Source organism: Salmo salar, chromosome 06 (genome assembly GCF_965601325.2).
Source record: "Salmo salar chromosome 06, fSalSal1, whole genome shotgun sequence".
Lineage (NCBI taxonomy): Eukaryota > Metazoa > Chordata > Actinopteri > Salmoniformes > Salmonidae > Salmo > Salmo salar.
In genome coordinates this window covers 11,786,727-11,801,462 of record NC_138296.1, presented here as the reverse complement: position 1 = coordinate 11,801,462, position 14,736 = coordinate 11,786,727, and the positions used below count along the sequence as shown (strand labels likewise).

At 44.4% G+C, this 14,736-nt stretch overlaps 1 protein-coding gene across 3 annotated transcripts in view; it reads left to right on the top strand.

Moving 5' to 3' along the window:
- LOC106606226 (medium-chain acyl-CoA ligase ACSF2, mitochondrial) overlaps nt 1–14,736 on the top strand; it is a 199,714-nt gene that overhangs the window by 332 nt on the left and 184,646 nt on the right. For all 3 annotated transcript variants that reach the window (XR_006770123.2, XM_045719721.2, XM_045719720.1), the window contains exons 2-7: nt 894–1,071; nt 2,635–2,830; nt 5,570–5,698; nt 5,796–5,849; nt 6,664–6,782; nt 8,549–8,711. Coding sequence is in view for 2 of the 3 variants with exons in the window: in XM_045719721.2 (XP_045575677.1) it covers nt 908–1,071; nt 2,635–2,830; nt 5,570–5,698; nt 5,796–5,849; nt 6,664–6,782; nt 8,549–8,711 (825 nt within the window). In the remaining variant the exon portion in view is untranslated. The remainder of the gene's footprint in view (nt 1–893; nt 1,072–2,634; nt 2,831–5,569; nt 5,699–5,795; nt 5,850–6,663; nt 6,783–8,548; nt 8,712–14,736) is intronic.

Below are 14,736 nucleotides of genomic sequence, written 5' to 3'. Positions count from 1 at the left end.
CTTGAGGCCTGTAATTCGCCTCGGTCAGAGATGATCAATCCTTTGTTTCATTTTTTGTTTATCGTTCGTGATGGGACATGATGATGAAGCGTAACAGATATTTGATGTAACAGAAACGTTTTGAGAGCGTTAATGGAGTAATCATATAAGCCCGTGCCAGTACTGTGTAATAACTCCTCATGTTACAGTAAGATGTCGAGCCAACAATCAGGCCTGCAGCCAGATGGCTAAAATAACAAACACAAAATGTTGATTATCTAACGATTATTCCCCAGTGACACCTTAATTGGGCCTAGTGAAAAGTTTTAGTTTGTTGTCTGTTCTGCAGTCTAACAAGAGTTTTCAAACCAGCATGGAAGTTGTGTAACGACCTAGCTATAGCCTACCCAAACAAGAACGGCTTTAGAAACCCGACATACTTCTTATTAATGTGCTTGCGGGAAATCTGACACGTATTTGTCATGTGCATGCTGAAAGCACAAAAGTTATCCAACTTAAGAATGTGCAGGTTCCGGTTTGATACTATTCATACTTTTTGTACTGCAACAATATTAGCTTCAAGCCCAATGCATTTCATTGGCCATCGACTTTCTAGATTCTAGATGGGTCATTCCACGAATTGAGTGCCTTTTGCTTTCCTTTGATATTTTACATATGAATTGTGCACCAATATTGAATTTAAAAAAAACTATTAAATAAAGTGCCTCTTTTAATAGAAACCACATGGAAAAATTTAATAAATCAGATTTATAAATATGAATAAAATGCCAAAAATCTGCATTTGTACATGACCCTTCTCATGTTTTTCTGACTTCTAGGAAGATGTTAAGCCATCATTTTTTAACAAGGGTCTAAATGGATGCAGAACATAATAAATTGGGTCTTATTTTCAGAGCTGACTGAGGCCATGTCAGCGGTGTGGATCAGCTCCTCGCTACTGAGGTCCAGGGCAGCTCACCTCAGACAGCTCAGTGTGTTCTCTAGAAGGGCTGTGTTACAACCTCTACAGGTGGTCTCCTCACTACAGAAGACATGGACACCTGGGAACCCAACCAGGATCTGGTGCTGTAGGTAGGTTAACTCTTGACATTGTCATACATAAACAGACTAGCTGGATTATTTCTCTGTCTGTCATTTTGCAAGTTTTGTTTCCTTTCTAAAGCCCACCTTTGACATAGATTGTAGATGACATTTCATCATTCAGACCTATAGAGCACACCACCAGTTGGGGTCAATCCCATTTCAATGTAGTCAATTACTGTTGCATTGATCACTATGATCTGTCAACTGTAGAGTATGGACCTGATGGCCTGTATGTGTCTTGACTAGTATTCAGACTGAGGGTAATGTCTTTCAATGTCTGCTGAGCCATGCTCAAGACACTGAATACTACAGAAACAATCCTTTTCAGAAACATGTTTTTAAAATATGTTTTTACTTGGATTGTCCAGCCAAGATTCTGCTTTTTCTTGGCTGTAAGGAACGGGGTTCAGCGTGGTTGTCTTGGCTGTAAGGAACGGGGTTCAGCGTGGTTGTCTTGGCTGTAAGGAACGGGGTTCAGCGTGGTTGTCTTGGCTGTAAGGAACAGGGTTCAGCGTGGTTGTCTTGGCTGTAAGGAACGGGGTTCAGCGTGGTTGTCTTGGCTGTAAGGAACAGGGTTCAGTGTGGTTGTCTTGGCTGTAAGGAACGGGGTTCAGCGTGGTTGTCTTGGCTGTAAGGAACGGGGTTCAGCGTGGTTGTCTTGGCTGTAAGGAACGGGGTTCAGAGTGGTTGTCTTGGCTGTAAGGAACGGGGTTCAGCGTTGTTGTCTTGGCTGTACGGAACGGGGTTCAGCGTGGTTGTCTTGGCTGTAAGGAACGGGGTTCAGCGTTGTTGTCTTGGCTGTAAGGAACAGGGTTCAGCGTGGTTGTCTTGGCTGTAAGGAACAGGGTTCAGCGTGGTTGTCTTGGCTGTAAGGAACGGGGTTCAGTGTGGTTGTCTTGGCTGTGAACTTATTTTTTTCACGTAGCTATTAAGTCCAGTTTCCCCTCTGAAGACTTCACATGTCCTGTGACCTGATGGGAGAATAGTGAGTGAGTGAGGTGGGCCGTATCTGTGCTGTTTTCCCAACGGCTCCTAAGAGAACAGTGGAGAGGGGAGAGAACAGTGGAGAGGGGTCCACTATGAAACCACAGTCAGGGAACACTACAGGAGGTTGGGTCTGAGATGAAGGGGGTTTTCATCCAGAACCTTCTTGTGTTTCAAAAGAGACTACTGTCATGGATTAAAGAACACCCTCACAGTGAACTCTATTGTCTGTGAACCAAACCTATCCCTCTCTTTTAACTCCTTCTCTGTACCAACCCATCTCTTTCTGTACCAACCCATCTCTCTGTGTTTACTCTCTGTTTATCTCTCTCTGTATCAGAGAGAGATAAACTTTGGGCAACTACAGTACATATGTCAAATACATGAGCTGAATTGATTTGGTTGTGTCTATTGTAGTTTGCCTGGTACAATGGAACCAATTAAATAGTCCCCTAAGTCCAAACTCCAAGGTGTTATCAAGTGCACCTAAAAACAACTTCCAAGTATTTCCCACATGTATTTGACCCAGGTCTACTCTGTATACTGTTTACGTCTCTCCCTCAACAGATCCCTCCATGTGGACAGTCCCCCCATGGTCCCAGGGCAGAGCTTCAGCTACGTCCATGGGGCCTCCTCAGTGTCCCTGCTGGGCCAGACGGTGGGTCAGAGTCTTCAGGCTGCAGCCGACCGCTGGCCCCACAGAGAGGCCCTGGTCTTCCTGCAGGATGGAGTCCGTAAGACCTTCTCCCAGTTTCAGGAGGACGTAGGTCTTTCATCCACCCTCTCTTCTAATCTATTTAATCATATCTAGAGATCATTACTGTTAGGCCATTAACTCTGTTCCCACTCAAAGCACATACAGCAGTCCTATCTGTCAGTGCATTTGATTGGTGGTTTACCAAATAGTAACATAACAACTATTATGTGTCAGTATATGGTTGGGAAACCCCTATTGATTACCCCTAGTTAAACATCAAAGTCAGTATATTGTTGGGAAACTATTGATTACCACTAGTTAAACATCAAAGTCAGTATATGGTTGGGAAACTATTGATTACCCCTAGTTAAACATCAAAGTCAGTATATGGTTGGGAAACTATTGATTACCACTAGTTAAACATCAAAGTCAGTATATGGTTGGGAAACTATTGATTACCACTGGTTAAACATCAAAGTCAGTATATGGTTGGGAAACTATTGATTACCACTAGTTAAACATCAACGTCAGTATATGGTTGGGAAACTATTGATTACCACTGGTTAAACATCAAAGTCAGTATATGGTTGGGAAACTATTGATTACTACTAGTTAAACATCAAAGTCAGTATATGGTTGGGAAACTATTGATTACTACTAGTTAAACATCAAAGTCAGTATATGGTTGGGAAACTATTGATTACCACTGGTTAAACATCAAAGTCAGTATATCGTTGGGAAACTATTGATTACTACTAGTTAAACATCAAAGCAGACAGCTAGTAACATGGAGGAAATAGGGAAAATCTGTCCCTGAGGCAACTAGGACATCCATGGTGAAACACCCTGAGGCCTGCTAACTAGGTCATCCATGGTGAAACACCCTGAGGTCTGCTAACTAGGTCATCCATGGTGAAACACCCTGAGGCCTGCTAACTAGGTCATCCATGGTGAAACACCCCGAGGCCTGCTAACTAGGTCATCCATGGTGAAACACCCTGAGGTCTGCTAACTAGGTCATCCATGGTGAAACACCCCGAGGCCTGCTAACTAGGTCATCCATGGTGAAACACCCCGAGGCCTGCTAACTAGGTCATCCATGGTGAAACACCCTGAGGCCAGTTAACTAGGTCATCCATGGTGAAACACCCCGAGGTCTGCTAACTAGGTCATCCATGGTGAAACACCCTGAGGTCTGCTAACTAGGTCATCCATGGTGAAACACCCCGAGGCCTGCTAACTAGGTCATCCATGGTGAAACACCCTGAGGCCTGCTAACTAGGTCATCCATGGTGAAACACCCCGAGGCCTGCTAACTAGGTCATCCATGGTGAAACACCCTGAGGTCTGCTAACTAGGTCATCCATGGTGAAACACCCCGAGGCCTGCTAACTAGGTCATCCATGGTGAAACACCCCGAGGCCTGCTAACTAGGTCATCCATGGTGAAACACCCTGAGGCCAGTTAACTAGGTCATCCATGGTAAAACACCCCGAGGTCTGCTAACTAGGTCATCCATGGTGAAACACCCTGAGGTCTGCTAACTAGGTCATCCATGGTGAAACACCCCGAGGCATGCTAACTAGGTCATCCATGGTGAAACACCCTGAGGCCTGCTAACTAGGTCATCCATGGTGAAACACCCCGAGGCCTGCTAACTAGGTCATCCATGGTGAAACACCCTGAGGCCAGTTAACTAGGTCATCCATGGTGAAACACCTGAGGTCTGCTAACTAGGTCATCCATGGTGAAACACCCTGAGGCCTGCTAACTAGGTCATCCATGGTGAAACGCCCTGAGGTCTGCTAACTAGGTCATCCATGGTGAAACACCCTGAGGTCTGCTAACTAGGTCATCCATGGTGAAACACCCTGAGGCCAGTTAACTAGGTCATCCATGGTGAAACACCCTGAGGCCTGCTAACTAGGTCATCCATGGTGAAACACCCTGAGTCCTGCTAACTAGGTCATCCATGGTGAAACACCCCGAGGCCTGCTAACTAGGTCATCCATGGTGAAACACCCTGAGGCCTGCTAACTAGGTCATCCATGGTGAAACACCCCGAGGCCTGCTAACTAGGTCATCCATGGTGAAACACCCTGAGGCCTGCTAACTAGGTCATCCATGGTGAAACACCCTGAGGTCTGCTAACTAGGTCATCCATGGTGAAACACCCTGAGTCCTGCTAACTAGGTCATCCATGGTGAAACACCCTGAGGCCTGCTAACTAGGTCATCCATGGTGAAACACCCTGAGGCCTGCTAACTAGGTCATCCATGGTGAAACACCCTGAGGCCTGCTAACTAGGTCATCCATGGTGAAACACCCTGAGGTCTGCTAACTAGGTCATCCATGGTGAAACACCCTGAGGCCTGCTAACTAGGTCATCCATGGTGAAACACCCTGAGGCCTGCTAACTAGGTCATCCATGGTGAAACACCCTGAGGCCTGCTAACTAGGTCATCCATGGTGAAACACCCTGAGGCCAGTTAACTAGGTCATCCATGGTGAAACACCCTGAGGCCTGCTAACTAGGTCATCCATGGTGAAACACCCTGAGGCCTGCTAACTAGGTCATCCATGGTGAAACACCCTGAGGCCTGCTAACTAGGTCATCCATGGTGAAACACCCTGAGGCCTGCTAACTAGGTCATCCATGGTGAAACAGATACACAAACAGCTTTGTAATAATATATTCCATTACATTTATACACATACTCATAAACACAAACTGCAGAACGCCTTTGCATGTAGGGATATCATCCTATCTATTATTACCTGGGTCATGGTCTCCCTCCTCCCCAGGTTGACCAGGCCGCTGCAGGTCTCCTGGCCCTGGGTCTGAAGAGAGGGGACAGACTAGGAGTCTGGGGGCCCAACACATACCACTGGATCTTGTTTCAGTTCGCCACAGCCAAGGCTGGCATCATACTGGTGAAGATGAGCTATTAGATTAGATTCTAAAATGAATATGTATTATCTGTTAGGATCTATTGTTCCTAATATTAAAGTATTGTTCTAACCTCTACAGGTGTCAATAAACCCAGCCTATCAGCTGAAGGAGCTGGAGTACACCCTGGGGAAGGTTTGTTCTTATCCAGTACCTGTCACGTCCTGACCAGCAGAGGGTGTAGTTGTGTAGTATTTTGGTCAGGACGTGGCAGAAGATGTCTGTGTATGTTTGTTCTGGGTGTTGTGTTTCTATGTTGGTCTGTGTGGCTCCCGATCAGGGACAGCTGGTTATTGTTGTTCCTGATTGGGAGTCATATATTTAGGAGTATGTTTGTCACTTGGGTTTGTGCATGGTTGTGTTAACACTGCTATTATTTTGTAAGTAGCCTGTTAGCCTGTCTGGAGTCGTTCATGGTTATTGTTTTGGTGTTCACAGTTTAATAAATATCATGATGAGCACGCAATCCGCTGCGTATTGGTCAACTTTATCAGACGATGATTTCTCTGTTTCGTCTGACGACGACAGCTGTGACAGTACCATGTTGTTTTACACTTCCTGGTTTGACTGAATGAAAAGCTGAACTGATCCTGACCCTGGTGCTGTCTGTGTCCTTCCCAGTTTAAGACCCAGATGTTCTGTTCTGTCTGTCTCTGTAGGTGCAGTGTAAAGCAGCGGTGTGTCCCACCCAGTTTAAGATCCAGATGTTCTGTTCTGTCTGTCTCTGTAGGTGCAGTGTAAAGCAGCGGTGTGTCCCACCCAGTTTAAGACCCAGATGTTCTGTTCTCTCTGTCTCTGTAGGTGCAGTGTAAAGCAGCGGTGTGTCCCACCCAGTTTATTAAGACCCAGAGGTTCTATTCTCTCTGTCTCTGTAGGTGCAGTGTAAAGCTGTGTTGTGTCCCACCCAGTTTATTAAGACCCAGAGGTTCTATTCTCTCTGTCTCTGTAGGTGCAGTGTAAAGCAGTGGTGTGTCCCACCCAGTTTAAGACCCAGAGGTTCTGTGACATGCTGAGACAGATCTGCCCAGAGATGGAAACAGCAGAGTCAGGGGTCTTTAGGAGCTCCAGGTATGTTAATTCTGTACTATTGGACCATAAGTGAATCAACAGACATATTGTATTACTGCACCATGAAGTAAACCAGTAACTAGCAGGATAAACCAGTAATATACTAAGATATAGCATAGGTCTACAGATAGTTACTACAAATAGTTACTGTATAATGGCAGCAGGTAGACTAGTGTTTAGAGTGTTGGGTCAGTAACTGGTCTGGTCAGATAGACTAGTGGTTAGTGTGGTGGGTCAGTAACTGGTATGGTCAGATAGACTAGTGGTTAGAGTGGTGGGTCAGTAACTGGTATGGTCAGATAGACTAGTGGTTAGAGTGGTGGGTCAGTAACTGGTCTGGTCAGATAGACTAGTGGTTAGAGTGGTGGGTCAGTAACTGGTATGGTCAGAGACTAGTGGTTAGAGTGTTGGGTCAGTAACTGGTATGGTCAGATAGACTAGTGGTTAGAGTGGTGGGTCAGTAACTGGTATGGTCAGATAGACTAGTGGTTAGAGTGGTGGGTCAGTAACTGGTCTGGTCAGATAGACTAGTGGTTAGAGTGGTGGGTCAGTAACTGGTATGGTCAGAGACTAGTGGTTAGAGTGTTGGGTCAGTAACTAGTATGGTCAGATAGACTAGTGGTTAGAGTGGTGGGTCAGTAACTGGTATGGTCAGATGGACTAGTGGTTAGAGTGGTGGGTCAGTAACTGGTATGGTCAGGTAGACTAGTGGTTAGAGTGGTGGGTCAGTAACTGGTATGGTCAGGTAGACTAGTGGTTAGAGTGTTGGGTCAGCAACTGGTATGGTCAGATAGACTAGTGGTTAGAGTGGTGGGTCAGTAACTGGTATGGTCAGGTAGACTAGTGGTTAGAGTGTTGGGTCAGTAACTGGTATAGTCAGATAGACTAGTGGTTAGAGTGGTGGGTCAGTAACTGGTATGGTCAGGTAGACTAGTGGTTAGAGTGGTGGGTCAGTAACTGGTATGGTCAGGTAGACTAGTGGTTAGAGTGGTGGGTCAGTAACTGGTATGGTCAGATAGACTAGTGGTTAGAGTGGTGGGTCAGTAACTGGTATGGTCAGGTAGACTAGTGGTTAGAGTGGTGGGTCAGTAACTGGTATGGTCAGGTAGACTAGTGGTTAGAGTGGTGGGTCAGTAACTGGTATGGTCAGGTAGACTAGTGGTTAGAGTGGTGGGTCAGTAACTGGTATGGTCAGGTAGACTAGCAGTTAGTGTTGGGTCAGTCACTGAAAGGTCACGTTTGAATACCTGAGCCAACAAGGTGAAAAATCGAACGATGTTCCCGTGAGCAAGCAAACACAGTAAAAGGGCTACACAGGAACTATGCTGGATTGACTGAATAATAAATATTACCACTGGAGGATGTCTATTTACCTGTAACTGTAAATGGAACCTCATTATCTGTGTATGGTGATGGTGACAGACAGGGACAGTAGAGGACCTAATGAAGGCTGTTACTGTAATGTACCTGTCATTGTGTTACTGTAATGTACCTGTCATTGTGTTACTGTAATGTACCTGTCATTGTGTTACTGTAATGTTACTGTAATAACGGACATTGTGTTACTGTAATGTACCTGTCATTGTGTTACTGTAATGTACCTGTCATTGTGTTACTGTAATGTTACTGTAATAACGGACATTGTGTTACTGTAATGTACCTGTCATTGTGTTACTGTAATGTACCTGTCATTGTGTTACTATAATGTTAATGTAATGTAACAGTCATTGTGTTACTGTAATGTTAACCTGTGTTCCTCCTGCCAGACTACCAGACCTGTGTATGGTGATTGTGACAGACAGCAGACAGACAGGGACTGTACATGTAGAAGATGTGATGCAGGCTGGAAGCAGACAAAACCACCAGGAGCTGCAAGACCTTCAGACCAAACTGTCCTTCGACGACCCCATCAACATACAGTTCACATCCGTGGGTATCCTGTTGAAAAGAAGAAGAATACTGTCCATTTGGAATGGAATTGTGTCTTTTGTCTTGGAACCCAACACACAGAAACACATACCCCCCGAGTGGTTGGTTGCAGTACAGCACCCCTGTAGCTCTACGTAGACAGACCACAGACTGACCTACACAGATGAACCACCTACGTAGACAGACCACAGACTGACCTACACAGATAAACCATCAACAGCTACTCATTGTTTCTTCCTGGTCTCACTGATGTCTTTTTGTCTCTAGGGAACAACAGTATTAGTCTGTCTCTGATGTCTACTGGTCTGTAGGGAACAACAGTATTAGTCTGTCTGATGTCTACTGGTCTGTAGGGAACAACAGTATTAGTCTGTCTGATGTCTACTGGTCTGTAGGGAACAACAGTATTAGTCTGTCTGTCTGATGTCTACTGGTCTGTAGGGAACAACAGTATTAGTCTGTCTGATGTCTACTGGTCTGTAGGGAACAACAGTATTAGTCTGTCTGTCTGATGTCTACTGGTCTGTAGGGAACAACAGTATTAGTCTGTCTGATGTCTACTGGTCTGTAGGGAACAACAGTATTAGTCTGTCTGATGTCTACTGGTCTGTAGGGAACAACAGTATTAGTCTGTCTGATGTCTACTGGTCTGTAGGGAACAACAGTATTAGTCTGTCTGTCTGATGTCTACTGGTCTGTAGGGAACAACAGTATTAGTCTGTCTGTCTGATGTCTACTGGTCTGTAGGGAACAACAGTATTAGTCTGTCTGTCTGATGTCTACTGGTCTGTAGGGAACAACAGTATTAGTCTGTCTGATGTCTACTGGTCTATAGGGAACAACAGTATTAGTCTGTCTGATGTCTACTGGTCTGTAGGGAACAACAGTATTAGTCTGTCTGATGTCTACTGGTCTGTAGGGAACAACAGTATTAGTCTGTCTGATGTCTACTGGTCTGTAGGGAACAACAGTATTAGTCTGTCTGTCTGATGTCTACTGGTCTGTAGGGAACAACAGTATTAGTCTGTCTGATGTCTACTGGTCTGTAGGGAACAACAGTATTAGTCTGTCTGATGTCTACTGGTCTGTAGGGAACAACAGTATTAGTCTGTCTGATGTCTACTGGTCTGTAGGGAACAACAGTATTAGTCTGTCTGATGTCTACTGGTCTGTAGGGAACAACAGTATTAGTCTGTCTGATGTCTACTGGTCTGTAGGGAACAACAGTATTAGTCTGTCTGATGTCTACTGGTCTCTAGGGAACAACAGTATTAGTCTGTCTGATGTCTACTGGTCTCTAGGGAACAACAGTATTAGTCTGTCTGTCTGATGTCTACTGGTCTGTAGGGAACAACAGTATTAGTCTGTCTGTCTGATGTCTACTGGTCTGTAGGGAACAACAGTATTAGTCTGTCTGTCTGATGTCTACTGGTCTGTAGGGAACAACAGTATTAGTCTGTCTGTCTGATGTCTACTGGTCTATAGGGAACAACAGTATTAGTCTGTCTGATGTCTACTGGTCTGTAGGGAACAACAGTATTAGTCTGTCTGATGTCTACTGGTCTGTAGGGAACAACAGTATTAGTCTGTCTGATGTCTACAGGTCTGTAGGGAACAACAGTATTAGTCTGTCTGTCTGATGTCTACTGGTCTCTAGGGAACAACAGTATTAGTCTGTCTCTGATGTCTACTGGTCTGTAGGGAACAACAGTATTAGTCTGTCTCTGATGTCTACTGGTCTGTAGGGAACAACAGTATTAGTCTGTCTGATGTCTACTGGTCTGTAGGGAACAACAGTATTAGTCTCTCTGTCTGATGTCTACTGGTCTGTAGAGAACAACAGTATTAGTCTGTCTGTCTGATGTCTACTGGTCTGTAGGGAACAACAGTATTAGTCTGTCTGTCTGATGTCTACTGGTCTGTAGGGAACAACAGTATTAGTCTGTCTGATGTCTACTGGTCTGTAGGGAACAACAGTATTAGTCTGTCTGTCTGATGTCTACTGGTCTGTAGGGAACAACAGTATTAGTCTGTCTGATGTCTACTGGTCTGTAGGGAACAACAGTATTAGTCTGTCTGATGTCTACTGGTCTGTAGGGAACAACAGTATTAGTCTGTCTGATGTCTACTGGTCTGTAGGGAACAACAGTATTAGTCTGTCTGTCTGATGTCTACTGGTCTGTAGGGAACAACAGTATTAGTCTGTCTGTCTGATGTCTACTGGTCTGTAGGGAACAACAGTATTAGTCTGTCTGTCTGATGTCTACTGGTCTGTAGGGAACAACAGTATTAGTCTGTCTGTCTGATGTCTACTGGTCTGTAGGGAACAACAGTATTAGTCTGTCTGATGTCTACTGGTCTGTAGGGAACAACAGTATTAGTCTGTCTGATGTCTACTGGTCTGTAGGGAACAACAGTATTAGTCTGTCTGATGTCTACTGGTCTGTAGGGAACAACAGTATTAGTCTGTCTGATGTCTACTGGTCTGTAGGGAACAACAGTATTAGTCTGTCTGATGTCTACTGGTCTGTAGGGAACAACAGTATTAGTCTGTCTGATGTCTACTGGTCTGTAGGGAACAACAGTATTAGTCTGTCTGCCTGATGTCTACTGGTCTGTAGGGAACAACAGTATTAGTCTGTCTGCCTGATGTCTACTGGTCTGTAGGGAACAACAGTATTAGTCTGTCTGATGTCTACTGGTCTGTAGGGAACAACAGTATTAGTCTGTCTGATGTCTACTGGTCTGTAGGGAACAACAGTATTAGTCTGTCTGATGTCTACTGGTCTATAGGGAACAACAGTATTAGTCTGTCTGATGTCTACTGGTCTGTAGGGAACAACAGTATTAGTCTGTCTGATGTCTACTGGTCTGTAGGGAACAACAGTATTAGTCTGTCTGTCTGATGTCTACTGGTCTGTAGGGAACAACAGTATTAGTCTGTCTGTCTGATGTCTACTGGTCTGTAGGGAACAACAGTATTAGTCTGTCTGATGTCTACTGGTCTGTAGGGAACAACATTATTAGTCTGTCTGATGTCTACTGGTCTATAGGGAACAACAGTATTAGTCTGTCTGTCTGATGTCTACTGGTCTGTAGGGAACAACAGTATTAGTCTGTCTGTCTGATGTCTACTGGTCTGTAGGGAACAACAGTATTAGTCTGTCTGTCTGATGTCTACTGGTCTGTAGGGAACAACAGTATTAGTCTGTCTGTCTGATGTCTACTGGTCTGTAGGGAACAACAGTATTAGTCTGTCTGATGTCTACTGGTCTGTAGGGAACAACAGTATTAGTCTGTCTGATGTCTACTGGTCTGTAGGGAACAACACTATTAGTCTGTCTGATGTCTACTGGTCTGTAGGGAACAACAGTATTAGTCTGTCTGCCTGATGTCTACTGGTCTGTAGGGAACAACAGTATTAGTCTGTCTGATGTCTACTGGTCTGTAGGGAACAACAGTATTAGTCTGTCTGATGTCTACTGGTCTGTAGGGAACAACAGTATTAGTCTGTCTGATGTCTACTGGTCTGTAGGGAACAACAGTATTAGTCTGTCTGTCTGATGTCTACTGGTCTGTAGAGAACAACAGTATTAGTCTGTCTGTCTGATGTCTACTGGTCTGTAGGGAACAACAGTATTAGTCTGTCTGTCTGATGTCTACTGGTCTGTAGGGAACAACAGTATTAGTCTGTCTGTCTGATGTCTACTGGTCTGTAGGGAACAACAGTATTAGTCTGTCTGTCTGATGTCTACTGGTCTGTAGGGAACAACAGTATTAGTCTGTCTGATGTCTACTGGTCTGTAGGGAACAACAGTATTAGTCTGTCTGATGTCTACTGGTCTGTAGGGAACAACAGTATTAGTCTGTCTGATGTCTACTGGTCTGTAGGGAACAACAGTATTAGTCTGTCTGTCTGATGTCTACTGGTCTGTAGGGAACAACAGTATTAGTCTGTCTGTCTGATGTCTACTGGTCTGTAGGAAACAACAGTATTAGTCTGTCTGATGTCTACTGGTCTGTAGGGAACAACAGTATTAGTCTGTCTGATGTCTACTGGTCTATAGGGAACAACAGTATTAGTCTGTCTGATGTCTACTGGTCTGTAGGGAACAACAGTATTAGTCTGTCTGATGTCTACTGGTCTGTAGGGAACAACAGTATTAGTCTGTCTGATGTCTACTGGTCTGTAGGGAACAACAGTATTAGTCTGTCTGATGTCTACTGGTCTGTAGGGAACAACAGTATTAGTCTGTCTGTCTGATGTCTACTGGTCTGTAGGAAACAACAGTATTAGTCTGTCTGATGTCTACTGGTCTGTAGGGAACAACAGTATTAGTCTGTCTGATGTCTACTGGTCTGTAGGGAACAACAGTATTAGTCTGTCTGTCTGATGTCTACTGGTCTGTAGGGAACAACAGTATTAGTCTGTCTGTCTGATGTCTACTGGTCTGTAGGGAACAACAGTATTAGTCTGTCTGTCTGATGTCTACAGGTCTGTAGGGAACAACAGTATTAGTCTGTCTGTCTGATGTCTACTGGTCTGTAGGGAACAACAGTATTAGTCTGTCTGTCTGATGTCTACTGGTCTGTAGGGAACAACAGTATTAGTCTGTCTGATGTCTACTGGTCTGTAGGGAACAACAGTATTAGTCTGTCTGATGTCTACTGGTCTATAGGGAACAACAGTATTAGTCTGTCTGATGTCTACTGGTCTGTAGGGAACAACAGTATTAGTCTGTCTGATGTCTACTGGTCTGTAGGGAACAACAGTATTAGTCTGTCTGATGTCTACTGGTCTGTAGGGAACAACAGTATTAGTCTGTCTGATGTCTACTGGTCTGTAGGGAACAACAGTATTAGTCTGTCTGCCTGATGTCTACTGGTCTGTAGGGAACAACAGTATTAGTCTGTCTGCCTGATGTCTACTGGTCTGTAGGGAACAACAGTATTAGTCTGTCTGATGTCTACTGGTCTGTAGGGAACAACAGTATTAGTCTGTCTGATGTCTACTGGTCTGTAGGGAACAACAGTATTAGTCTGTCTGATGTCTACTGGTCTGTAGGGAACAACAGTATTAGTCTGTCTGATGTCTGCTGGTCTATAGGGAACAACAGTATTAGTCTGTCTGATGTCTACTGGTCTATAGGGAACAACAGTATTAGTCTGTCTGATGTCTACTGGTCTGTAGGGAACAACAGTATTAGTCTGTCTGATGTCTACTGGTCTGTAGGGAACAACAGTATTAGTCTGTCTGTCTGATGTCTACTGGTCTGTAGGGAACAACAGTATTAGTCTGTCTGATGTCTACTGGTCTGTAGGGAACAACATTATTAGTCTGTCTGATGTCTACTGGTCTATAGGGAACAACAGTATTAGTCTGTCTGTCTGATGTCTACTGGTCTGTAGGGAACAACAGTATTAGTCTGTCTGTCTGATGTCTACTGGTCTGTAGGGAACAACAGTATTAGTCTGTCTGTCTGATGTCTACTGGTCTGTAGGGAACAACAGTATTAGTCTGTCTGTCTGATGTCTACTGGTCTGTAGGGAACAACAGTATTAGTCTGTCTGATGTCTACTGGTCTGTAGGGAACAACAGTATTAGTCTGTCTGATGTCTACTGGTCTGTAGGGAACAACACTATTAGTCTGTCTGATGTCTACTGGTCTGTAGGGAACAACAGTATTAGTCTGTCTGCTGATGTCTACTGGTCTGTAGGGAACAACAGTATTAGTCTGTCTGATGTCTACTGGTCTGTAGGGAACAACAGTATTAGTCTGTCTGATGTCTACTGGTCTGTAGGGAACAACAGTATTAGTCTGTCTGATGTCTACTGGTCTGTAGGGAACAACAGTATTAGTCTGTCTGTCTGATGTCTACTGGTCTGTAGGGAACAACAGTATTAGTCTGTCTGTCTGATGTCTACTGGTCTGTAGGGAACAACAGTATTAGTCTGTCTGCTGATGTCTACTGGTCTGTAGGGAACAACAGTATTAGTCTGTCTGATGTCTACTGGTCTGTAGGG